This window comes from Engystomops pustulosus, chromosome 5 (assembly GCF_040894005.1).
Source record: "Engystomops pustulosus chromosome 5, aEngPut4.maternal, whole genome shotgun sequence".
NCBI classification, from domain to species: Eukaryota; Metazoa; Chordata; class Amphibia; order Anura; family Leptodactylidae; genus Engystomops; species Engystomops pustulosus.
In genome coordinates, this window is record NC_092415.1 from 156,986,322 (window position 1) to 157,014,037 (window position 27,716).

General features: G+C 41.7%; 1 protein-coding gene across 3 annotated transcripts; it reads left to right on the forward strand.

Annotated features, from left to right (window-relative positions):
• The first annotated feature begins 2,854 nt into the window (after nt 1-2,854).
• Nucleotides 2,855-25,845, forward strand: DYNC1LI1 (dynein cytoplasmic 1 light intermediate chain 1). Of its 3 annotated transcripts, none has more exons than XM_072153564.1 (13): nt 2,855-3,183; nt 10,432-10,505; nt 10,591-10,707; nt 13,059-13,289; nt 14,032-14,201; nt 16,213-16,306; nt 18,486-18,621; nt 19,503-19,614; nt 19,966-20,025; nt 20,135-20,176; nt 23,499-23,619; nt 23,714-23,857; nt 25,007-25,845. In XM_072153564.1, the coding sequence occupies exons 1-13, from the start codon at nt 3,068-3,070 to the stop codon at nt 25,117-25,119; spliced, it is 1,530 nt and encodes a 509-aa protein (XP_072009665.1). In that variant the 5' UTR covers nt 2,855-3,067; the 3' UTR covers nt 25,120-25,845. The 3 variants fall into 3 exon arrangements, with proteins under 3 accessions (XP_072009665.1, XP_072009663.1, XP_072009664.1); XM_072153562.1 differs by lacking the exon at nt 2,855-3,183 and adding an exon at nt 3,481-3,572; XM_072153563.1 differs by lacking the exon at nt 2,855-3,183 and adding an exon at nt 3,481-3,572 and having other exon boundaries at nt 23,714-23,824.
• The last annotated feature ends 1,871 nt before the right edge of the window (nt 25,846-27,716 follow it).

A 27,716-nucleotide genomic window follows, 5' to 3' on the forward strand; every position in this document is an offset into this window, starting at 1 on the left:
ACCAAAATGCTTTAAATTTACGCTTCACTTTTGAATATGGGGGTTCTTCCATTTCTTTTTCAGATGTCACATTCAAGGTCACACAGAACATATCAAGATTCACACTTGCCTGTATTGTAAACCCAACAGTGGTAATACCACTCTTAGAGCTGAGAGTTGTCATCTTCGACATACCACCCGCAATTTACACATTGGTGAATTTATCCGAGCCAAGCGTGCTTCATCTACTGATGAATCGTACAAAATGGAATGCCAAACCATGACCAACCACCTTAATCATAGGGCTATAATCGTGCATGCTGTGAACGTGCAAAACGAATAGTTGACTCACGTCCCTGTTCACATTACCTGCTAGACAAGCCCATTAAACATCGAACGTCCTCCAAACCTACGTTCAGTACTCAATACACACCACAATATGCCCAAATTTCTTCAATTATTAAAAAACATTTGCCTATTCTTGAGACTGACATTTTGTTAAAAAAAATTCTTTCCGATTTCCGGCATTATGTGTGTATCTCGACGTGCTCCCACATTAGATACAATGCTATCTCCTAACATTTTTTCTAATGTCAATGCTACCCCTACCTGGTTAAGCTACAAGGGCAATTTTTGCTGTGGAGGCAGCAGATGCAACATCTGCAAATTTATGCATAAAACATCTTCTTTCACCTCCGCTGCCAATGGCAAACACTTCAAAATATACAGACACATGAAATCCGAAATCACATTTGTAGCGTATTTGGCAGAATGCACCCTTTGCAATCTTCAATATGTTGGGTGATCGATTATCTGAGCACATCACTGTTGCCAACCCACGCACGATATCAAGTACACGTAATATTACTGGGCTGTCCAAACATTTCCGGGACATTCACTAAGGGAGCATGTCTAGCCTCAGAGTTACGGCCATTGATCATGTCCCTTTAAATAAAAGAAGAGGTGACAGGGTTAAGAGCTTACATATGAAGGAAGCGAAGTGGATCTTTTCCCTCAACATCCGCCACCCTGCAGGTCTAAGTTTTAAAAGCGATTTGCTTTATATTTACTAATTGTTTAATTCCACTCTTCTCATTGTATATGTACTTTATGTTTTCTAACATGTTTATACTTTTTCCATTTACCTTTCATGTTTCTCACTCATGTGTTGTTAATTTATCTCCTCCAGTGTTAGCTCCCAGGAGGGAGGTCTCTATATTCCTGTACATAGGGGGCAGTATTATAGCAGTTATAGTCTTGTACATAGGGGGGAGTATTATAGTAGTTATATTCCTGTAAATAGGGGGGAGTATTATAGTAGTTATATTCCTGTACATAGAGGGCAGTATTATAGTAGTTATATTCCTGTACATAGGGGGTAGTATTATAGTAGTTATATTCTTGTACATAGGGGGCAGTATTATAGTAGTTATATTCCTGTACATAGGGGGCAGTATTATAGTAGTTATATTCTTGTAGATAGAGGGCAGTATTATAGTAGTTATATTCCTGTACATAGGGGGCAGTGTTATAGTAGTTATATTCCTGTACATAGAGAGCAGTATTATAGTAGTTATATTCCTGTACATAGGGGGCAGTATTATAGTAGTTATATTCTTGTACATAGGGGGCAGTATTATAGTAGTTATATTCTTGTACATAGAGGGCAGTATTATAGTAGTTATATTCCTGTACATAGAGAGCAGTATTATAGTAGTTATATTCCTGTACATAGGGGACAGTATTATAGTAGTTATATTCTTGTACATAGAGGGCAGTATTATAGTAGTTATATTCCTGTACATAGGGGGCAGTATTATAGTAGTTATATTCTTGTAGATAGAGGGCAGTATTATAGTAGTTATATTCCTGTACATAGGGGGCAGTATTATAGTAGTTATATTCTTGTACATAGAGGGCAGTATTATAGTAGTTATAGTCTTGTACAGAGGGCAGTATTATAGTAGTTATAGTCTTGTACAGAGGGCAGTATTATAGTAGTTATATTCCTGTACATAGGGGGCAGTATTATAGTAGTTATATTCTTGTACATAGGAGGGCAGTATTATAGTAGTTATATTCTTGTACATAGGAGGGCAGTATTATAGTAGTTATATTCTTGTACATAGGGGGGCAGTATTATAGTAGTTATAGTCTTGTACATAGGGGGCAGTATTATAGTAGTTATAGTCTTGTACATAGGGGGCAGTATTATATTAGTTATATTCTTGTACATAGGGGGCCTCTTGATGTAACGGTGGAGGAAGTCTTTGAAATGTGTCGAAAACGCAACAAAAAAATGTGACGCAACGTGAATGCGGCTTCAGTCTTTTCTACTGTCATAGGTGTATGAGTGGACCTCACATGCTATCACAAACACTCCGTGGACTCCTTGTCAATGGCCACGAGCCTTGGACATGTAGACTTGGGTCTGAATCACGTGGGGGGTTGAATTCCGTTTTGAAACACAATTCAAACGTCACGTGAACACTGCAATGATATGCATTCAGCCTGCGATGTTCATAATCATGTGAAGGAGGGACCCATCCACAATTTTGCTCGGGTGCCAGACTTTCCTAGTTAGACCACAGTGGATTTTTAATAAATTTTATCCACGTGCTTCCGGAAAAAAATATGCAGATGTGATCTGTAGAACACACTTTAAATTTGCATAAGTTATCCTGCAGCATTCCTATAAAATCTGCTGGATTTCAGTCCCGTGTGGTCGCTTATTCTTTTCTGGGAGTCACACGGCACTTTGAGGGCCGCTGCAGGACCTGCGTATAAGACTCAGTGTACGCTCCAGTGATTCAGCACCTATTACCGTCACATCAAGGGGGAGGGGTTAATTCGCCGCCGTAACGTCACCTCCGCCATGCCTTGTGCCCTAACTCCGCCCCTCCTCCTGTCTCCCGCCGTCCTCTCGCTTGCCCCCCTCTCCACGACTCCTGTTTCTTCTTCCCAAGGACCGCGCCTTGTCTGTCAAGCGGAAGGGTGGCCGGGACCAAAAACAAGAGAGGGGGGTGTCCCTGAGACGAGCTGTCCTAACAACCATACTGAAAGCTGTCAGTAGTAAAGGAATACCAGGATGGCAGCGGGGAGAGCCGCCTCTTACTCGTCTCCATCCTCCAGCTTCAATGCTGGATATGGGAACAGCCACAACGGGGCGGCGGCCAGTGAGGACGAGGATGGACAGAACCTCTGGTTAGTGTCTGCGGGCGTTGTGCTGCAGGGGGAGCGCAGGGCAGCGGCGCTGCTGTTCATTCATTAGATCAGGCCAGGACCGTTATCCAGAGCCTGTGACATGCTGCACTACTGCGGGGAGGGAGGGAGAGAGATAGTGGGGAGGGATTAACCCTTTCGTTAGCCAGACGTGCGTCCAATTTCAACGTTTGGGTGGAGTAAAGGAGCACCGTATTAACCCTACGCATGAAGTCAACACGGGCGGGGCTAGACACATTAGTTGACCTATCGCCTTGCGCACTTCACTGCAGGGCGGGGGTAAGCAGGTGGCTGATGGGGCGAGGCCGCGCTTCACCTGTGTGGGAGTGGGCGGGGTCACACACCTTGGCGTCTCGGACGCGCATTACCAGGTGGTTGAGCTTTGTACGCATGCGCGGCGGCGTGTTGTGCTGTCAAGTGTCTGAGGTGACAGTGGGGCGCGACCTGTCATGTCTGTTATGCGGGAATGGGTGATGTGAAGTCCTAGCATCTAGCTCTCATTGCTATAGATTACATGAGCAGCCTCTTGTGGTTTACAGCTGCTGGCTGTTGTCAATAACTAGTGTATGGCTACATTCATATCTGATTGTTATAGGAGCACCAAAAGTATCTGAAGTATGATGGATGCCAATGTAACCCAGAAGTCATAATGGTCTAAGGCCACATGTACTTTCTGTAAGCCACAAGTGGGAATGTAATCCATTGCTTGTGTCCTGGCAGCTCACCCAGGTCGAGGCCACAAAGACACCCAGAAATGGCACCTGCGCTATAGTTTGTGGTGCGGGCAGGCGGCACGTTTAGGACACTGTGATATACATGCCCCACGCCGTGTACCAATCCAATAGAAGGCAAAGGGACAGCGAGTTAGCTGCTGTTGGTGCAGCTGGATCAAAGCCAAAGCACACAGTCAATATGAGGCCCAAGGCCCAACCCGCTTGTGTCAGGGTTTTTGTTATGAAAAGCATAAGCAACACAATAGGGTTATTTATCATTAGGTGGCTCCTTGGGTCAGCTCTATGTCAGTGTTTGGAGCTTCGCTGCCTGTCAGATTAATAAAAGTGGCTTTGGCCATTTAATACATGTTCTTTTCGGCTTTTTTTGACGTAAAAAAGTCACATAGAGGGTTTTTTGCCACTTTTCATTGCTAAAAATCCAGACATGGGTAGATCGTAAGAACATTTATTAAAGGGTCAAAGCCTGTCCCTAAAACAGGTCCTACGGAGCTTGCCTAAAGATAAATCTCCCCCAGGGTGATGCCACACGTTCCCATTTTGTAACGGAATCAAAACGCACTGTGGCGGCTCGCGGACGAGCATTTATGCATTTGCATCTTTTAAAAAACATCGGCAATCAGCGCCTGGTGTCTTGCATTTACACAATACAAGTCACCGGGCGCCGATTGCGTGCGTTTGCATGCAAACGCATATGTGCTCGTCCACAGGCAGTTACAGAACTGAATCAAAGCGGGATACAGTGGCATCACCCCCATTGTGCCTGAGTTTTTTCATTCCAAAAGTCGCAGCACATACACCAGCCAGGGGCCTGGAGCGACTATGAGACTTTTTTTTTAAAAAATTACAAGTCATGAAACTAGCTTTGCACAGAGTTGCACTAGAAGTACTTCTATATTTATGCCAGTATCATGAAGTGCGACTGTTTATCAATGAATAGACGCAAGAAACCTCTACGCAACTATTATGCGCCAAAAAAGCCCAGCAAAACCATTTATAAATGGTTCAGTGAAGGGAAGGATAGATTCCGTCATCTTGTTGTATATATATTTTCTAAACTGAAGGTTCCAACCCACGGTGTAGTGAAGAGATTGGGGCTCTGGATAATACAATGTTATATTTACATGATACATTCACATGTCGTCATTTCTCTCCGTTGTGTGGATATGTTGGGTGAATTCCCATGGTACCCTTGCAATGGAGGGCAAAGACCTATCCCACTGTATGCTCATAGAGTGGGATACGTTGCTCTGTTCCTACTCCTCTTCACTGAAAGCTGGAGGAGGAGTGAAGATTGGAAATGGTCAGTAATTGGCTGTTGCTGATGTTGAAAGTGGTTTCCCCTATATGGAAACTGGGGACCTCCCTGATCATATGATCAGCCGTGGCCTGGGGAGGGATACAACACTTAGCATCTGTCCCCCATTGCCACCAATGGCCTCCGCTGAGTGTAGGAGGAAGCAGCTAGACATAGTTTGCTGCATCTTTCCATCCAGGTTTCCTTCTTGATGCCACTTATGCTGTGCAGAGAGTGGTAAGAAGGATGCCCCTAGCTGCCAGTATATGCCTTTAGATGCTTTCCTAGCGTATACATTGAACATAAAATGTAATGTGATTGACCATATGTTCAGGTCTTATTCTTTTACAAAAATGAAAATTCCCCAATAAATACAGTAAAAAAAGTGGTGTGGCTTCATGTCAATTGCATCATGTTAATGTGCCCTAGGCAGCACTGAACACCCATCAACGGGTGGCATTTCCTATACCAGTGTTTGCTGTTATGGGCAAATATCTCTAAAGGTGTTTTCTAGGTTTATTTTTTGCTTTAATATAGACTGCAAAGGATATAAAAACAACAAACAAGCTATTGTCGCTGGCACTCCAGTTCAGCGTGGTGCCACCTGTCACGACCAGTCTCTTTATACTGAGGCAGAGTGTGTGCAGACTGTTGATGTGATGCCAAGCCTCTGTATACCAATAGAGACCAGTGATGACAGGATGCACCACGGTGCATTGGAGAGAGGTGAGTATATGAGTTTATTTTTGTGCACCTATTAAAACAAAAAGAATCATCCAAGCCGAACTCCTATAAAGGGCAGCTCTTTTTTTTTAGGCTACTTTCACACTGCCTTGTGATGACAGAGAGCCTAAATAGCATACTTCCCGCACCCGTTGTGCTAATTTGGTGCTGTCAGATGGTTGACCACAGCCTGAATAAGACAGCCTGGTTTTGCATATCTGACAGTAGAGATCTGAAGATAATTACATTGACTACTCAGGAATGGTGTGGACTAGAGACAAAAAATGTCAATTTTAGTGGGGATATGTTTTTTTCATTTAATATTGGCCCCAGGGGTCTAAAAATAACAACCACACTATATCGACCACCTGTCACTTCTGGCCTCTTGTTGTGTACACGCACCCTTGTGGCCTGTGTTGGGGAGAAGTGCCTGTATATAAGCAGAAACCGGTGGTGTCAGATGGGGCTGCACTGAACCAGAGCGAAGTTAGTGTGTTTGGTTTGTTTTGCCATATTTAAAAAAAAAAAAAAAACACTTAATGGTGTTGTCCAGGCTTTAAAGGGAACCTGTCATGCACCTTTAGCCCCAACCGAAAGTCTTACCCCATTTACTGTAGTGAGTTGCTCTTCATGATGATATTGTAATGAGTCAGCGGCTCCTGTGAATTATAAAATGACCCCCCCGTCCCCTCACTCTGCATTGTAATCCTATGAACGGAGTCACCCGGGTGTTCCTGAGAGTATCTGAGTCAGGCTGCAACCCACCTCTTTTTTTTTTTTTTTTCTATTCTCTTGCAAACACACCCCTTGCAGGGCTCCTGCACATATCATAGACACCCCATTCTGTGCTGCAGCTTAGCAGGAGGTGTGTGCAGGGGGCTTGTATACAAAAGGACAGAGGAGGGAGGGGGTGTTGCAGCCTGACTCAATTCTCAGGATTACAATGCAAAGTGGGTGGGGGTCATTTTATAATTTACAGCAGCATACATCATACAGAGCACCTCCCTACAGAAAATGAGGTAGGACCCTTGGTTTGGGGGGCTAGATGTGCACAGAAAAAGGCTTTTAAAACTATGCAAATGAGTACTCCGAGCTCCATAGATCTCCAGCCTCCTTTGCATATTTTTTTTTTTTACAGCTTTTTCTTTAAAACAATGGCATAAGAAGCTTGAAGAAAGGTGAATTCTGCCAGATGGGGCACACACCAGTATGTCGATGTGCTTGGTTTACAATCTTTGATCCTGGTGGTAGATGTCCTTTAAAAATTATACAGCCTCCAAGGCTTGATACATTAACACTAAAACACATGCTTATCTACTCTAGTACTCCCGTAGTCTGCCCGGGAGCGCCAGAGGAGGTAAGGTTAATTTTACTGTTCCAGAAGACATTCCCTCTTTTATGTGAAATGTTGTATGTTTACCTATAATAAAAAAAAAAAAAATCTCTTGCAAAGAAATGTGAAAATGAGCAGAGAAGAGTCATGTTTCACAAGAGTCCAGTTTAGAGGCTGCAGAGTGAGTGTCCTTTCAGAAAGCCCTGTTTTGGTTCTCTAGTACCTAGGAACATGCTACCATATTAACAATAAGAATCTCATCTTTCGGATGCACATTAGGATTTTGGTTGTGTAAGCTACAGAACCAGCGATCTATACTATGGAGGCCCTTTTTTTTTTTTTTTTTTCAGTTGGCCAAGTCAATCAATAACTTGCAAGCCCCTTTAACCATTTTATTATCGGACAATTTTCCAGTTTTGCATTTCCGATTTTTACTTCCCTCTTTCCACAAGCGATATCTTTTTGTATTTTCCATTTACATAGGAAGGCTTGTTGTCTGTGGGGCAAATTGTATTTTGTAGTGGCATCATTTTTATTTTGTTCATTGTACATGGAAGGCGGTAAAATATGCCAAATGTGGTAGAATTGCCAAAACACAGGTACACCATATTTCTACGGGCTTTTTTTTTTAACATTACAGCGGTCCAAATAACACCTCCCCTTTGTTGGGTCAGGGGGATCACAGTGATAACAAATTTATATAGGTTTTATTATGTTTTAAAAAAATTCTGACAGCAATAACTTTTTCTTACGATGGTGTATATGGCTGTGCAAGTTGTCATTTTTTGCAGCACAATGACTTTTTCATTGATACCATTTTGGGGAAGGTACGGCCTTCCGATAACTTTTTATAAAAATTTTTGTGTTACAAAATGACAAAGTCTAGGCTTTTGGACATCAATTTCTGTTAAGGGGTTCACTATCGGGAATAATCGTTTTTATATTATGATGGATTGGAAATTTTGGAACATGGCGATAACTAACATGTTTATGATTTTATTTATTTATTTTTGTGTTCTATGTAAATTTGAGCTTTTTTGTTAAACTTTTTTTAGTTTTTTTTTTTTTTTTAACCGTAGATTTTCCGATCACTCAGAGACAGAATACTGCGATGCAATTGCATTGCAGTATACTGATGGTCTGTAATGCAGATTGATGAATGACAGCTATGTTAACCAATCGGCGCCCTCTGATGACGTCACAAAGGGTGCTAATCGGCAAACCAAAATGGCAGCCCCTCTGAAGCACTGCCTCTATCGGCTTTGATTGTGGCATCTAACAGGTTAACTGCTGCATTTGGTGCCACCACCGACTGCGGCAGTTACTGTCAGAGGTCAGCCGATACCTATCACGTATGGAGTGGGCTTAACCCTTGATCCCTCTCCATGCTCTCCATACTGCTGTACAAATTGTATAGTTTTAAAGCAGTATGGTAGTGGTTAAATGTATTTTCTCTACAGTACATAATCAGTACTTACCTAGCATTACTCTAACCCAATGTGTATATGTGCATGTTGTAGCTTTACTTTATTAACCGTGACCTTGTATAGTGCAGATATTTATCTGTTTTTTGCTGTCGCAGTGTAACAGTATACCGAGGTCCAGAAAAGTGTAACCTTCCTATAAGACTGTCTGCTGTTTATAGGATGCAGATGACAAAAATGTAATACTAAGGTTTCATTCACACGCGGTATGCCCGCCATGCGCTGGAGTGGAGGTGACCTCTCCTCATCCATAGGAAACAGTGGGCGCACGGCCGCACACTAGGGAAAAGGTAGAGGATGCTCTATCTTTTCCTGGTGTATAGCATGGCCATTGCCGTCTACGTATATATGCAGCCGCAAATTTCCGGCTGCATGTATGTCCCCACGGATGGCTGTGTGAATGAACCCTAACCCTGCCAGTCTCTTTTGGTTTTGTGCTGCTGCCTTTGTGGTCCTTACCAGTCACTGCACTTAGGCCTTTGTTAAAGGAAACCTACCACTTGAAGTGGCAGGTATAAGAGGGAACTACCGAGCACCAGCTCAGGGTGAGCTGGTGCCGGAGCTTAGTCTTGTTAGTGTTTTAAACCGCAGTATCGTGGTTTAAAACACTTTTTAAACTTTATGGCCGAAGCTGCTTCGGCGCAGGGAGGTACGCGCTCGCCGCACTATGCGCGCGACCGTGCACACGGCTACATAGGAAGTGAAGGAGAGCCGTGCGCACGGTTGCACGGTAGTTCCCTCTTATACCTGCCACTTCAAGTGGTAGGTTTCCTTTAATAACATAGTTTGTTGACAGCATTGGCTTAGTAACCCCTCAATGCTGAGGCCCTTTTTCGTTTTTGCGTTTCCATTTTTTACTCCCGATCTTCAAAATTATTATTATTATTTTTCCATATAAAGAGCAATGTGAGGGCTTGTTTTCTGTGTAACAGAAGGTATTTAATATTCCATGCCGTGTACACGAAGTGGGGGAAAAAATCCAAATGCAGTGGAATTGGTGAAAACGTGTGATGTACTATTACGTCACATGTCAGTAAGAAGGTTGAATTCGTCTTTACTATGTTAGAAATATAGAGAGCTATTTATGAAAAAAAAATCAGATGGTTGGATAGCCCCTTCAAGATTTTCTCTTTTTTTAACTGTGCAACACGATCAACATCAGAAGGTAAGCTAAATGGACCTCATTGTAGACAATGGGATTCAGTGATTCATCCTATTAAACATGTATCCCTTTCATTAAATGGGGAAGAAAGGCGCCCTATTGACTTCTATTGACTTAAATTAAGTTGTTGAACATTGTGACAGATTTCTAAAATCAACTTTTAAAATTATGCTAATGAGCCAGAAGGCCTCTGGGGGTGTTCCCATAGCCCCTTCAAGCTATAGCTTCACTAGCTGGTACACTGCCCCCCTTCCCTCTTTATTTCACACAGTGTGAGGGGGAAGTTAAATTGTAACAGCCTGTGTACCAGCAGCACAGAGGAGCTCTGATAACACCCTCCCCCAGAGCCCTTAGAATAATTTAACAAGTTGATTGCCATGGGTCACAAATTAAAGAAGATAACCACAGTCACAGTGCCTGGATCTATGAGGAAGTGACCCTTGAATGGTATATTTCCTTAAAACCACATTTATTAACTTTCTTCTTCTTTGTTTCTATAGGTCATCAATCCTAAGTGAAGTCTCCACGCGTTCTCGCTCTAAGTTGCCATCTGGGAAGAATGTGCTGGTGCTGGGTGAGTGAGGTTGTTTGTAGTCCTTGTCGGATTAAGTTCTTTAACTCCTTCACTGCACAGAATAATCTGTTTTTCCAATTTACAGGTGAGGATGGAGCAGGTAAAACAAGCTTGATAGGAAAACTTCAGGGAATTGAGGAATACAAGAAGGGAAGAGGCATGGAGTACCTGTACATCAATGTCCATGATGAAGACCGGGATGGTAAGTAGTGACTAGTATGGAACGTACAACAAAAAAGGTCCCACTTGTGCCAGAGGTTGCCGCCATGAGATCCATTAGATGCATGTAATACACAATGGAGAAGTGGGGGAGACAAGGAGAGACAAAGAGCACTCCTATAGTGTGTTACCCTCGTTGAGTTTAAAAGTATTGTGGTGTAGTGATCCACTCACCTTTTGGAGTTGTGCAGATAGGGCACAACTCCTATTGATGCTTGATATGAGACTTAATGCTGCTGCCACGTTCCACTGCTGGCTCCCCAATAGTCCATATGCAGTAATTCAAGGTATAATAGTTTGGCATCCGGGATGGGTGCGTTGCTCTCCTATCTGGAACGTTTGTAGAAGAATCTGCGCTGGCTTGCTCAAAAAGGACTTTTTTTTTTTTTTTTTTTAAGAACAAAGACTTCTTTTATTTAAGCCAATTACGGCAATAAAATATAAAAGAATTAGATTCATCTGATCAGATTCAACTGATGAAGCGCTCAGCATGAGCATGAAACTCGTTATTCCTTTTACTGTTTTAATTCTTTTATATTTTATTGCCGTAATTGGCTTAAATAAAAGAAGTCTTTGTTCTAAAAAAAACAAACATAAAAAAATTCCTTTTTGAGCTAGCCAGCGCCGATTCTTTTTCAAACGTTCCAGATAGGAGAGCAACGCACCCATCCTGGATGCCAAACTATTATACCTATAACACACAATGACACACTACAGCTCTGCTACATCTGAGCTATAACACAGTCCCCCCTCTCCCCCCCCCCCCCCCCCCGGGGATTAAAATAAGACAATGTTTGATCATTTGATATTTTCAGAAATTCATGTACACTCAGGACGCCGTCAATGGTATGGTAACGGTGCTGACAGGCAGTGATGTAAAAATATTTTTGGAGGCTATATATATTTGGTCCTTATGCATTCTGCCGTCAGCTAACAGGCTGAGGGATGGGGGCACTAAAAAAGGCTATATCATGAACCTAGAAACACAGTGGTATCGTATTAAAGATGAGAATCTCCCCTTTAATCCTCATGGAGGCAAGCAAACACAGCCTACTTAGAAGTATAAGAAGCGAGTCAGTTCTCTGGATTAAAAGACCAAATCAATCCAGGGGAACCAGAATTTATTGAATTTCCCTTTCTCTAAGAGTTCTGTCTTTTACAGAAGCATTAATAGTGAATAGCTCAGTTTCTATGGCACCTAGGAATAAAACACACCAAGTTGTTATAGGTGTTCTGGTTTCAAAGTATAGTAGTTTAAATTGGGTCACTGTCATGACCTCTATACATATGATATCTGCACAGGTTATGTGCAGTTAGGATGTATGTAGTCATATGGCAGTCGTGAAGGGGTTAATTATCACCAAAGTGCCTTATTCACATCTGTGCTGGTTAGGATCTCAGTAATGTCTCATGTGACTCCTCTAGTTTCTGTGTGCAGTAAATGGGAGAGAGGTCTAATTATTGAAACAAAAAAAAATGAAATACAGGACATATTCCTTAATTGTCCACTTCTATCTAGTTTGCATATGGAATTGGTCTACTTTGGAAGTTTTATAATTTTTCTATAAATACTGTATATTTCTTGTCATAGTATGTATGGTGGTCGAGCGTAGCATTCTTCTCTACCTTTTAAAGCGGAAATCTCCCGGCATTCCTTTCTAGCTTTTCTTTCGCCAGAAATCTCCCAGAATTTTACCACCCTTACTAAGTCCTCCACATATCACCTAAAATTAGCTGCCAGTGAGGCACTGTACCTTAACTACAGCCATTTTTCTGATATGCAAATTAACATTTCTGACTCATGTCTATTACCTTTGACTCTTCTCTCTCTCAGGCTGCCAGTGAACCCCGCCCATCGACATATAAAGCTCTATTTACTAATAGGGAATATTGTGTCATTTTTTACATTCATGTAATGTAACCAGAGTGACATCTCAGGTCCTTTAGCCTCCTGACATAAGCAAACTGTACACCATGTATTGTATGTGATTACATTAAATCGCAGAAGTCAATGGAGGCAGCTGGGATTTCATGTGCTCACATTCATACATGGGGTAGAGTTGGCCAATGCAAGGAGGCTAAAGGACTTGAGATTATGTCACTGTGGCCACATGACACGAAATGGTGAATAGTACAGTTGCAGTATGCAGTTGTTAGAGAAAACAAGTTTTAGCCAAAAGAAGGGTGTCAGTTAGTTAATAGGGCTCTATTGGAACCTATCACTCTATTGGAGCCTGTCGCTCTTGTTCTTTATTAGACATATTTTCATCTATCTGATTTTTGTTTGTCAGTGTGGTAACATTTTTTTTTTATTATTTCTTTTTGATCATTTAGATCAGACCAGATGTAATGTATGGATCCTGGATGGTGACCTATATCACAAAGGGTTATTGAAGTTTGCTATGGATGCCACCAGTGTGAAGGACACATTAGTTATGTTGATCGTAGACATGTCACGTCCGTGGTTGGCCTTGGATTCACTTCAGAAATGGGCAAGTGTTATACGAGAACACATGGACAAGTTGAAGATCCCACCAGAGGAAATGAAAGAGATGGAGGAGAAAAGTAAGTAAAGTTTGATGTTCAACAGCTAAAAAATCTTAAAGGACACCTGTCATCAGGTCTATGTCACTAGTCCTGTCACTACTACCTGTTGGAGCAGCTCACAAGGATTCATCCCAGCCTTTATCTAGTCAATTCATGCATTAATCATTGCAAAATCATCTCTTCTTTATCATGTAAATGAGGCTGGTCACATGGTCAGAGGCAGTGATGTCACCTCTCCTCCCCCTGCTCATGTCTGTGTGTAGCGTATAGTAAATCATTTCTCGTGTCTATGCTTTACCTGCTGACATGCTGCATCCTCCTAATACACAGAGACACAGACATCAGCTACACAAGTACCTGACATGTTCTGCTATAACATGGCTGTCTGGTGCTGTTGTATCTCTCCTATAAACACACAGGCGGCAGGGGGCACCAGCACACGAATAAACTCATGAATAAGCTGGACAGCTGAATATGCTAATATAATTGGACATTTCACAGGTCATTTGCATACAGCTTTAGGACCTCATTGCTTAGGTTTACAGGCATGAAGAGGGACAATGAAGGGATAGGGGCAATGCTTTCTAATGGCAATTTATGAAAATATATTTAGTTTAAGGGGTTATTTTGCCTGACGGGATCTCTTTAAGAGACCTGACCTGGGAGGTCCAGCTCACAATCTGCAACATTCACTCATTCTGACATGTTTCATTGATTTGTGTAATGTCTAAAAAATTAACATTTAATTTTTTTTCTCTAGTGGTTAGAAGTTTCCAAGAATATGTAGAGCCTGGAGAGGAATTCCCTGCATCTCCTCAAAGGAGGAATACAACCTCGCAGGAAGATCGGGATGAAAGTGTGATTTTGCCCTTAGGAGAAGACACGCTTACACATAACCTTGGCATTCCTGTAGTAGTTGTTTGCACAAAGGTCAGTGGATGGGGTAGCATTTTGTCCACTATTTTCTCTCATTCCCATATGGCCTAAAACACTGGTGTATAAGCTTGGCAATGTTGATGGCACAGATAATATACTTTCTTTTGTTAGAGAATATATTTCTGGCATAAGATATTGATAAAATATCTATAGAATATGTCCTCAATATCCGGCACCCCATAGATTAGCCATTCTCAGCTGCTGATAAACAGAGAATGATCAAGAAGCACACGGCTCCACACTCAGTGTAGTGGTCAGTACAGGTTACTGCAGTAAACTCCTGTTTATTTCAATAAGACCGAAGATGCAGGAACTTGGTTCAGCCACTACATAGAGGACAGGGCTATCTGCTTAGTGTTCCATTCTCTGTTTTTCCGCTACTGAGAACTAGGGGGTGCTTGATTTTGTAGCGCCACCAATCTAAAATTGAGAACCTATTCTTAGGACAAGTCATGAATATTTTTAGGAATTAATACCTGGGTTTGAGGAGACTTTAAAGCTTGTAGCGGTTTAATACAATAGCAAACAGAAACTTGATATTGTAATGCTAATGTTTACCTCCACCCTTCACTGAGTTAGTCACGCACAGTAAAGGCATAGCCTGAAGATCATAGCCTAATGAGGGCTTTTCCATTCACTGAACATGGCCATGACATAACTAGGCTATAGAAAATTATAAACATGATGTGTTAACTGATGCTAGAATATTTACTGATGTTTTAAAGGGGTTGTCCAACATATATAAACAGCCTCTTGTATGCAGCAATGTGCTAAACCAAAAAAAAAAATCATAACTTTCTATTACAACAGTGATCTCTACACAAACTGAACATCATTGTCTGGCCTCAGCAGTGTTGTGCTGTTCATGCTCGACTGCAGCCATTACCTGCTTTTAAAGGGAACCTGTCAGTAGAAATTGGCCTAATAAAACGCTACCAGTATGTTGTCAGAGTAACACCTTCTACATCATTTTTCTTTCATAGCCCAAAAAGCTGGCATCATCCAGAAAATCAACTATGAAGTGAGATTATAAATTAATTGGAGTCAATCAGCAGAGTTTTGCACTGAAACCATGCTCCCCTTTCTTCAGAATGCTCCCGTTACTGTAATAGATGGCACTGCTTCTGGGGACATAAGTCAATTGGAGAATTATTCCGAGCCAGCGGAGCCTGACTTCAGTAATAAACTTTCCACCTCCATGACTTTATCCAACCAATTTACATCTCACTTCAAAGTTGATTTTCTGGATGTTGCCAATTTCTGCTGATAGGTTCCATGTGGAAAATGTTATAGCAGAGGTGAAAAATAAGATGGGAGTGTTGACCTGAAAGCCAGCTGTGGAATAAAGGGGTGCGTTTTTTAAAATTGAATTTACTTTGTTGCAGCACTCATTAATTTATGCGCTGCGTTTAGCTTCCGGCCGGCCAAGGTGGACAGCCACGCACATCTGGGCGGCCTCCTCGGCCAGCCTGAAGCTGAAGGCAGCGCAGCTTCCGTACCCCTGTTTGTTTACAGGGGCATGGACCGGAGAGTAGGTAGTGTGGGATGCCAGAAGGGAACGCAAAGGTAAGTACATGTTTATTTTTTTAAGCCAACACTCCCGACCACCAATGTTTTTTTTTTTTTTTTTGGCCCCTTTAACTTAACGTTTTCATTGGGATACAGTATAGTTGAACACTGATCATTCATTTAACCTCGGCACTGGATGTTGAATGTTATCACTTTCCATTGTTTGTTTTCCGGAGAGAGATAAGCTGCATGCTGTGTGAGGAGGCAGGAGGAATAGTTGGCCCTCTACAGCTATAGAAGGTATATGATTGTCACTATAAAATTGCTGTTGACCATTTGATTTTTAATACTTTGAGTTTGGGGCTTAACATAAAGATGTACCAGTACTGAAGAAGTATTTATTTTACCAAACTAAGTGTAAAACAAGATTATTCTGTTAAAACTTCAGCTCAGTTTTTTTTTTTTTTTTTTAATAATATATGTACTTTGTTTGCAGTGTGATGCCATTAGTATTTTGGAAAAGGAACATGACTATACAGATGAGCACTTCGATTTCATCCAGTCACATATCAGGAAGTTTTGTTTACAGTGTATCCTTTTCAAAAACCATTCACAGGAGCATTTAAAGGGGTTATCCGGGTTTAAAAATTTTTTTATGGCCGGGCTGGGGAGGGCTATTTAAACATAATAAACATGTACTTACCTCCTCCGTTGCTGCCGATGTCCCGCGCCGCGGCCCGTCTTCTCCGTGCGCCGGTTTCATTACACAGGCGCACAGGGAGCTTCCGGCCGGCCGGATGCTCCCATGCGCACCATCTCCCAGCGCTTACAACGGGACATCGGCTGCGCCGGAGGAGGTAAGTCCACGTTTATTGTGTTTAACTATCCCTCCCCAGCCCGGCCATAAAAAGATTTTTAAACCCGGATAACCCCTTTAAAGATGGGTAAAGCTGGAAACATTTTACGATCTGATGATCCCACTGTGCCCCACAAGTACAGTATTTTTCGGACTATAAGGCGCACCGGATCATAAAGCGCGCCATTAAAAAATGCCTGCTAAAATGTCTAGCTTCATATATAAGGCGCACCTGATTACAAGTATGAATCACCAGCAGGTGGCAGACCTGTGCACAGTTAAAGGCAGCTGTTGTCTGTAAGTACGCTTCATATATAAGGTGCACTGGACTATAAGGCACACCTTTTGATTTCTTAGAAAATCAAAGGATTTTTTGTGCGCTTTATAGTCCGAAAAATACCGTAGGGGTTTGAGGAATGGACATATTAGATTTCAGTAAGTCCTATACTTTTGTTTTAATCAGAACTTTTTTATTAAGGCAAAAAAACCAAATCCTTACATTTTTACCAATTTCGAAAGAAGAAACACAATGCACATACACCTTAGAGACTCACAGATACTTGCCTGGAGATTACAAAAACAAGTAAACTGAACAATAGCCCCTCTTCCCCATGCTCCGGCCTGGTCCCTGGTCTGGCACCTTTCTGAAAATGAAAAGGCATAACAATTAAGTTCACACTATAACTGAGCACACACCATGGCACCGTGGGGTATTATTTAAGGTATTGGGTTCCTTCTTACGAGGCCGTGATTAGAGTGTCCTCCAACAATCTTCACATCCTATCCAGTCGACCAATCATGCCAATACCTGCTGAATGGCTAACAATACTCCAGGCTCCAGATGGTAAGCCTGGTGTTGTCATCCATCATCCCCAGATTGCTTTTGATTGATTTTTTTTTTTTTTTTTTTTTTGTAGTTTTCCTCTTCAAATAGACACCACATTAGCCTGATCCTCCAATACTTTGTTATGTTAAAAAGATAAACCATTGCCAGAAACATCTGGCGCCAGCTTGTCTCTATATCAGTATTAAAGGGAACCTGTCATTAGAAATTGGCCTCATAAACCGCCACCAGTATGTTGTCAAAAAGCTGCAAAGCTTCTAGGTTATATTTCTTTCATGGCCTGGTGTGATAGAGTTTCTGCTTTGCTTCTTCCACACCTTGACACAACTGTACTGAGCTCGTATGAAGAGTGCTCTCCATACATGGCAGGTGTCTGCTATATTATACAGAAGATGGGTGCCGATATCTTCCAGCCACAATTACATTAGTTAACCTGCTAGGTGCCGGGGTTGAACCTACCACAGGGACAGTGATCACAGCTCCGTATGGCATGTATGAAAAAGCTATTGGTGGCAGAGTTTGAAGATATATATTTGTTAAAGGTATTAAGACATAACAAAACTGTGTGAATTATTCAATGGTGCCACTAAGAGGTACAATTTGTACATTATTAAAAATTGTAGGCGTTTGGGAAAGCAAAAATGGGCTTGGTCCAGAAGGTGTTAAATTGTTAAATTTGCTTTGACTACATGAGGAAGTCTACCTGCTTTCAAACGCCCCACAATTATAATGATTTGCTTTGCAGACTTGCCTTCCCTTTTTCCCCACAAAGATTTCTAGCTTTAGAGAGTATTCTGTTTTTAGATGTGCACAGCTAAGTGTCTCGGTGTACCAGGAATATGGCTTCACCCATTGCCCAGAACCAGCCCTTTACACTAGGACACTCAAGAATACAGGAGATGATTTGCACAATAATTTATTTTAAAATACAATATTCATACCAGAATTGTATCTTGCAAAAGAAGCTCATTTGGGGCATGAGATGTTGTACAGAGGGTTGAATTCTGGTAGATCCTTAATTCTTGTGGTTTGCTTTTCCCTTATTGCTTCCTTGACCTATTCCCTTTAGATGGTGCTGCACTAATTTATACATCAATAAAAGAAAACAAAAATATTGACATTGTATATAAATATATTGTGCAACAATTATATGGTTTTCCATTCAACATGCCTGCTGTTGTTGTGGAGAAGGATGCAGTATTTATGTAAGTACTTGAATACAGTGGACTTGTACTAACCACAATCCCACTGCATTTAACATAGAAATTGCATTTTATCAGTGCAAACTTTGGACTTTTATTAGGATTGAGAGGATAAATCTTCACTAGACTTTTTGTATAGATACCAAGCAATTCAGGTTCTCTTTTTAACCAATGGAGCTTTGACTCAAATCCCGGATTACTGAAAACCTAGAAAATACATAAAGTAAATCTACCCTCAGGACATGGATCCTAGCACGGTGACAGTTCTAATATTTTTATATTTGTTACATATGGCCCGCTTCCTTCGAAATTCAACTTTTAAAAGTAAGCTAATGAACCAGGAGGGCACTGGGGGACGTAACCAGAATGTTCAGCTTCACAGGCTGTCACAATGAGCAGAATATGTCATAAGCAACTTCCTGCTTTTTCCCTCCCCTCTGCCTTTGTAATCTAGCAGCAGGGAAAGGTGAGAGCTGCTCATTGTAATAGCATATGAAGATACAGCATTGACGGGCTATGGTAACACCCAACAGAGCCCTTCAGGTCCATTACCATAATTATAAAAGTTGATTTTAGGAGGAAGGGGACCATGGACAACAAAAGAAGATTATTACAGTCACAGTGCTTGGATCTATGAGCAAGTGTCCCTGGTTTATCCATTCTTGATTATTATGGTAGATTTCACAATACAATTCTAGAGATTATTTTAAAGAAGCTAAGATCTGAACTTTGTATTTGGCCTTTCTACCACCATTCCAGTTCACCTTCCTAGTGAGGCATTGCTGTGTATTTCTGTGCAAATGTGACAGCATCTGCTTATAGAGGAGTTTGGTGGGGGTTTTTTTCTCTTCACACTGCACTGAATAACATGTATATGTTTCCAGTCCAGCAGGGTGGGACAATGACAAAAAAATAGGAATTTTACATGAAAATTTTCAAACACTAAAGCTGGAGGACACTTTTGAAGATATTGTTACTAAGCCGCCAGTGCGAAAGGTAATTATTAGAAGAGCAATTCCTGTTTGGGATCATTGGGGTTCGGACTGCTGGGACACCAAGGATGGGCAGAATGGGACTTTCCTGTAAGGTTTCCCGGACGCGCCATAGAAGTCAATGGGCCAGTGTGGGTATGACAATTTTACCATATTTGTGGCAAGAAACTAGAGCAACCTAGAAGAGCACAAATGTGCACAGGCTCATAGCTGGCATAGGTTTGGTACGTTTTATACGAGAACACTAAAAATTTCGGCTTTATTATTCTGCTTAATTCTACTCTACTTGGGGAGTTGTTTTATTGTGTACTATTGTTTGTTTTGATATGGTTATTGTTACTGATATGTTTTTCAGTTTGTTCACGAGAAAGAGATTGTTGCAGAGGATGATCAGGTATTCCTTATGAAACAACAGGTAGGTGTTTATTCATCTGACAGATGTATGTGTTTGTACATTATTCTATGTATTTTTCTTGCATATGTTTTCACTTTATTTATGTACAGTTGTTTATGCTTATTTGTAGTCACAGCTGGCAAAACAACCACCAAGCAATGCAGGGCGTCCAGTGAGTATTACTCATAGCTATCAATAGCAGGTTTTAGTACTCTGGAGCATACCGTATTCACTTGAGTATAAGCCGAGGCCCCTAATTTCACCAAAACTGGGAAAACCTATTGACTTGAGTATAAGCCGAGGGTGGGAAATGCATTGGTCACAGCCTCCCAGTATATAGCCAGCAAGCTTCCAGTATTATATTACCAGCCAACCAGCCCCCTGTAGTATATAGCTATGTCCTGTAGTATATAGCCAGCCAGTCCCCTGTAGTATATAGCCAGCCCCCAGTTTACCCAGCACATAAAAAAGTAAACTTAAATACTCACCTTCCGGCGCCCCGATCCTCCATGCGGCTCCTCTTCTTTCCTCTCTCTGCTGTAACAGCCGGCAGAGATGTGTCCATGCACGCTGTCGGACGGCACACACTACGACGTAATCAGTGACCGCATTTCGTGCTGAAAAACTCTGCTTATACACGAGTATATACGGTAACAATTTCTTTTCTACAAAAAAAGTGAATTTTATAAGATACATTGATTGTGTTTATGGATATCTTCCTGCTGACAGGTTCAGCTTGCAGATGATGGTCCTTATCACACATAATTATTGCAGACCCTGAGCCTCATGAATTGGGCCTTGTGTGACTTTTTAGCCTCTGAATATAAATGATAATATATTCATTTACTAATAGCAAGTAAATGACTTAATTACTCAAAACATGACAACCCTCATACATCTCCTATGTTATTATGTACATATCCATTGACTTCTATGAAGAGTTTTCTAGTCATGCTCTCAGAGTTGTGTAGAGGCCTTTGTGCATGGAGGGGGAGAAAGTAAGCTGTGTCTACCACCAATTGTGAATTCTGCGACCTTGTGTTTTTGCACTAATCTCTATAATAGACAGACACTTGCAAATTCTGGAGTGGTTTTCTGGGGTTGCAATAGTACCGTATAAGACACACCCCAGATATACTCATCAAAAAAAGTAATTTGACACCAATTAAATTGGTTGCGGTGGTCGCGAACCTATATTTCTGGAACATAAAAGCACAGCACTGTTGCATACACAAACACTCACACACACATAGTTCTTCTACATGCCCAGGCCTGGGGCAGTATGAAGAAAATAATTCTCCCATCCCCTGGCCTTTTCGGAAATGTCTATCACTGGAAGCATGGAAGGTGTAAAAGGGATTGTCCACTCTGATTCAGCATTCCTGCTACTTAAATGCAGTCTGAAAACTCTCTATGCATCTTTGTTTACATGTTTGAGCACTGATGACTAGGCATAGCTGAAGCAGGAGAGTATTGACTGGTCCTGTCTTCCCCCCTCTCCCTGTGTCTGTCAGTGAGACGGACTGTGAGAGAAAAAGGCTAAGTGCGTGACGCCACAAGGAAAGACTGAAGGAATAAGAGACGGGAAGTTTTGTAAATATGCAGCATGTGGAGAACAGGGAAAGGCTGAAGCTCTCAAGAGGTTAAGGTAGAAGTACATATACATGCAGAGACCGTACTAATGGAACAGATATATTTAAAAGAGTTGCCAACCCCTTTATGGACTTTGATGGATGGAGCATATGATCAGTGAAGTTGGGATGGGCAGGGAGTGCGGTAAAGAGGCTTTTCTCTGAGATTGGGTGAAAAGCTTTGTTAGGGCTTAGGCTATATTCACACTGCCGTTGCCCGCCCATACCGTACCGTAGCGGGCAACGGCAGTGTACGGGGAGAGGAGGAGGAGGTGAGCGCAGCTCACCCCCGCCCCTCTCCATAGCAACCTATGGCGCACGGCGCCGTATTACGGGGAAAGATAGGACAGGTCCTATCTTTCTCCCGGGTACGGAACGGTACGGTGCCGCACGTGTGCGGCACCGTACCGCTCCCGTAGGGTGCCGTGCGCCCATAGGAGTGTATGGGGGACGTATATCGGCCGTATATACGTCGGCCGTATATACGTCCCCCATACGTTCGTGTGAATGTAGCCTTAAGCCGATCTACAGCGCTTCATGACTCTAAAAAAGTGATACATTTTTGCCATCTGGTTTTACGAAGTAAAAAGAAAACTGGTGGCATGTCTTCTGAGAACCGGAAATGTCAGGCTAATGTTGGGCTTATTGGTCATTTGCAAAACTGCAGAAATTAAAGAGAACCCGTCATGCAAAATAACCCCCCTAAACTAAATATATTTTCATAAACTGCCATTAGAGAGCATTGCCTCTATCCCTTCATTGTCCCTCTACATGGCTGTAAACCTAAGCAATGAGGTCCTAAAGCTGTATGCAAATGACCTGTGAAATGTCCAATGAAGCATTAGCATATTCAAGCTGTCCACTCTATTCATGAGTGGGAGGCACAGCTACACCCCCAGTGCATGACTGACAGCCTGTATAATTATGTGATGCTGTATAATGATGTGCTTCCTGGTGCTGGTGGCCACGCCCCCTGCAGCCTGTGTGTGCATGTGTGTGTGTATAGGAGAGATACAGCAGCTCCAGGCAGCCATGTTACAGCAGAACATGTCAGATTCATGTGTAGCTGATGTCTGTGTCTCTCACCTGTATATTAGGAGGATGCAGCATGTCAGCAGATGCAGCACAGACACCAGCCATGCTTTACTATACATTACACACAGACATGAGCAGGGGGAGGAGAGGGGAGGGGTAACAGGGGTGACATCACTGCCTCTGACCATGTGACCAGCCTCATTTACATGATAAAAAATAGATGATTTTACAATGAATAATGTATGAAATAACTAGATAAAGGCTGGGATGGGATCCTTGTGAGCTGCTCCAACAGGTAGTAGTGACAGGACTAGTGACACAGACCTGATGACAGGTGTCCTTTAAGGATTTTCATGACTTTAAATGAAGAGGAAGATCACAGCGCAATAAGCAGAATTTTAGAAGAGGGAATCGAAACATTTACTAAAATAGACACGTCCAGATAGTGAGATCCTCCTTAAAGGACATCTACCACCAGGATCAAGGATTGTAAACCAAGCACACTGACATGCAGGTATGTGCCTCCTCTGCTCTTCTTTAGGCTTCTTATGATCTTGTGTGTAAGAAGAATTAGGCTTTAAAAATTAGGCAAATGGGCCTGAGGGGCTCAAGTCTCCATTAACACCTCTGGAGCCCCTCCGGCTCTTTTGCATAATTTTAAAAGCTTGGGGATAAAAAAAACAGCATAAGAAACTAAAAGAAGAACAGATCCTGCAAGAGGGGGTACACATCAGTATGTGCTTCATTTACAATCCTTCATCCTGGTGGTAATAGTCCTTTAATAAGACAGTTGAGCTCTGTGGTAACTCACTCTTCATTTTACTACAGGATGCATCTCCTAGGGTACCTGGCGGCTCTCCGAGGACACCCAGCAGGTCAGGGACTTCTAATGTTGCCAGTGTATCACCAGTCCCTGCTGGCACAAAGAAAATTGATCCCAATATGAAAGGTATCTAATGGGCCAACTGCTGCATTTTTACTAGACAAATGAAACCAAAATGTTTAAACTGATTGCTTTAACCATTTTTATTTTATCATCACAGCTGGAACAACCAGTGAAGGAGTGCTTGCAAATTTCTTCAACAGCTTGTTAAGCAAGAAAACTGGGTCACCGGGGCCTGGTGGTACAGGGCCCCCTGCAGGCAATTCAGGAGGTAATAGTCTGCCAACAACTGCCAAAAAACCAGGTACTCCACCTTGTGTAGCAAAAACATTTGGATTCCTACATTTTATTTTCCAGTAAAGAAAGTCACAGTTTGGTGGCTAATGCTGCAAATATTCTTATCTAGTAATTTTTAGTCTCTTTAATTCTAAAATAATTTCTTACATAGACTGCATTGCAGTTCATTCTGGGTTGTGGTCTTGGTGACTTGGTGGTTGGTTGTCAGGAACAGCACAAGCTTTCTATGTCACTATCTACACTTTTGGTTCTCCCCCAATGAGATCTGTAACATGGACATTTGTTTCACTATCTGTTACGAGCTCAGATCCAGTTGTTGCCTATGAAGGAAACCTTGACCTATGTATAATTGTGTCATTGTCAGAAGCTGCATCTGATTAGCTAGAGAGTAATAATAATAATACACTTGTGTGTAGTACTACATATAGAAAAAAAACTCTGGGGAGCTGGATATAAGGCTATATTCACACTGGGAGAGGAGGAGGTGAGCGCAGCTCACCCCCGCCCCTCTCTATAAGAAGTTATGGCGCACGGCGCCGTACTACGGAGAAAGTTAGGACATATCCTATCTTTTTCCAGGGTACGGTGCCGCACGTGTGCTGCCCCGTACCGCTCCCGTAGGGCGCCGTGCGCCCATTGCCGTCTATAGGGGACGTATATCGGCCGTATATACGTCCCCCATAAGGTAGTGTGAATGTAGCCCAAGTATAAAATGTACTCACATTTGCTACGATGAAAACATTCAGTGTTCCGACTCCTGTGACGGAAGCCACAGTTTCGCAACATAGTCCACTGACACAGGCCAGTAAACTACGAGACTAGTGTAGGCACATTTTAATTTTTTTTTTTGGTCCCCCATGGGTTTTCTGGTACATCTGGAAACGCCTTTATTAGTGTCACCATTGATATTTATAACAAAGACTTGATGCTGCTAGGCCCATGTGCAACTATGATGGAATCCACTTGAATGGCGGCAGAGGATGGAAAAGGTGAGTTTCAAAAAAAGTTGCAATACTTGTGACATTGTGGTTCAGAAACGTCAGACTTTGCCTCTGGTGGTCTTCCGTGAGGGGAAACTGCTAGAATATCACAAATGGGTAGGGACAGTTCAGCTTCTGCATAGTTTATGTAATGTTCCTTTAATCTCCTCCTTCAGGCCAGAAGCCGGTGTTAACCGATGTTCAAGCGGAGCTGGAGAGAATCTCACGTAAACCTGATATTGTTTCGCCTACTTCACCAACCTCACCTACAGAAAGTGAAGCATCTTGAAGATCGCACATTTATCCTTTAAGACACATAAAATTGCCTCTGCATTTTCCTTTCTCGGTGATCGTGGAATAGCAGAAACAAAACTTTTTTTTTTTTCTTTAAAGTGAAGACCCTTGTCATTTTGACCTATCCCAAATTAACAAAATGTAGTTTGGGGATAACAGAAATCATTACTGGACTGAGATGTAATTTTTTTTTTTTTTTTTTGTTTTCTACAGCACAGATTTTCTTGTCCGTTTAATTTGCTCCTGTTTTGTTAAGCCACTGTTTACTTACTCTGTAAAAATGTACATTAAAAAAACAGCAATTCAATAGGCTACTGATGGATTGCCATATTCGGACTCAGATTAGGGAAAATAGTAAAAAATAGATTCTGCTTATTGATCCGAAATGGACGAGGGGGCAAATGCATCTATTGGAGGATACAAAATTCAATACCAAACTTAAGTAATGAAAACTGGCATTAATGAATTTAGCTGCTGTGCTCAACAATACTATGATGTACGGTATGGGCAGGTTCTATTACCAATTTACTGCAGGCAATGAATGACTATTTTGTATGATTTCCTTAAGGCAGAGATTAGCTTCACTGTGTTGTATTAAACTAACGTCTTCAGATTTATGTACAGCTCTGCACTAGCCAGTATGGTTTACATTGGTGGTTCACAAAGTCTTGTCTTCTACAATCAGTTAATAAAGTTGTATTTATTATCTGCATAGATTTAACTTTTTTTTTCAGTATGCCTTATTTTAGTATTCTTTAGTTATAAGTACTACTGAGAGGCCCAGAAAAATGTTATATAGAACATTAAATGGGATATAATTTCTAGATCACATCTGGTTTGTGTGATTTGAGCCCCTTTCACACTGGCTGTATGGGGACGTATATCCGACCGCATGTTTGTGCCCAGATATACGTCCCCCATTGACAGTTATGGCGTCCTGCAGTGGTATGTTGGGCATACGTGTATGTATGACCAGGTGCTGTGCATCGCTTTTGAGAGGGGAGAGGGAGAGTAGCTCTGCATGGTCACCCGACCACGTTTAGTGTGCAAGTAGCCTCAGAGGTATTTTGGGATTTAAATTATTAATAACCTATACATATGAGGGGTATCAAACTTAACCATCCTGCTGATCAGCTAATTTTCAGTTTATACAGAGGTAGAAGCAGACTAAAGTGAGCATCACCTAAACAATTAATCTATTCTTGGGATTGGTCAGGAATGGTTGAAAGGGAATCAATCAGCAGTTTTGACCGTACAAAGATTTTGTGTTTTGTCCCTGGAGGTCTTTGTTACCATACCTTACTGTGTTAGGATTGTAGCTGGACTTGCATTTATGTTCCAGGACTGTGGCTGGATTACACACACTCGAGTGCACTGGTGTGTAAGATCTATTCACTGAAAAGTCTAGTCTTTCCTCCTGAGTAACTTCAGTAAGAGAAGCTCTTACTCCTAACAGAAGAGATTTCACAAACCAGTTCACCATTGTGCTTCTAATCCAGCCACACTACTGGAACATAAATGTATTATTAACAGTCTTGCTGCTACCTATATAGATAGCATGGTCGCATTCTTTTTAAGCCTGGAAAACCCCTTTAAGGGGAGTTGGAGGACTCATTTTCCTATTAAACAAATTACAGCACAATGTAGTGGATGTAGGAAGAGTGTAAGAAATCGAAATTGTACAGAGAGCGTAACACACAATCCAGACATATTGGCGGACAATTTGTCTAATTGACGCCCTTAGCATCTAGCCATGGCTGTTATCCAGACATCCCTGGCTAATAACACCCATGGCTAGTAGCTAGGGGTTGTAATTTGCCAGATGGGCAGTATGTCTGTGTCGCCCAGTACAGGACTGCTCATCTCTACACATGGTGTGGAGGGCTGGTTAAATGAATAGCCTTTTCATTGGCAGAGCTAAGAACCGCCCACTGAGCACTTTCCAACTAATCTGCATATTGCATGAAAGTTTAATAGCTTAATGATGGCTCCTTTGTTAAGGAAGACCACAGTATGCTAATAAAACTGGACTACCTCCTGCTAAAATTAGTTAAACTTTAATCTGTACCTTTCTCTGTATTAAATACTTTTTTTTTTTTTCTCAGTTGTTCTAAAATGCTTTAAAACCAAAATTTTGTTCTTTGTGTGTTTAAAAACTTCTAATTTAATTTCAGGGAATGATTGTCAAATTCAGTAACCCCGCGGCCCAACATATTTTATTTGCTGTTTCTTTACTAAACCTTCAGGTAGTTGTATTGTGTTGACAAGGTAAACTGTTCACTCATTCCTGATCTAGATTACATTAAATTCCACCTTTTAAACACTGAAGTCAAGGTATTGTAAGTATATTTATTTTACCCAAGTTTATGCAGGATGGATGATTGTTTCTAAGATGTTTCCGGTGTTTGCAGTTGATCAGATTTGCCAGGAAAAGTGCATGCTTTATGGATTAAAACAATGTTTCTTTCCTCTACAATTGTATGTGTATATGACCCATAACTCGACTCCATATATATATTTGAGTGCCAATTCTCACTTTTAAGAGGGATGTTAATGGATTTACCCAAAATTGACCTGGTTTCAAAAATTTGT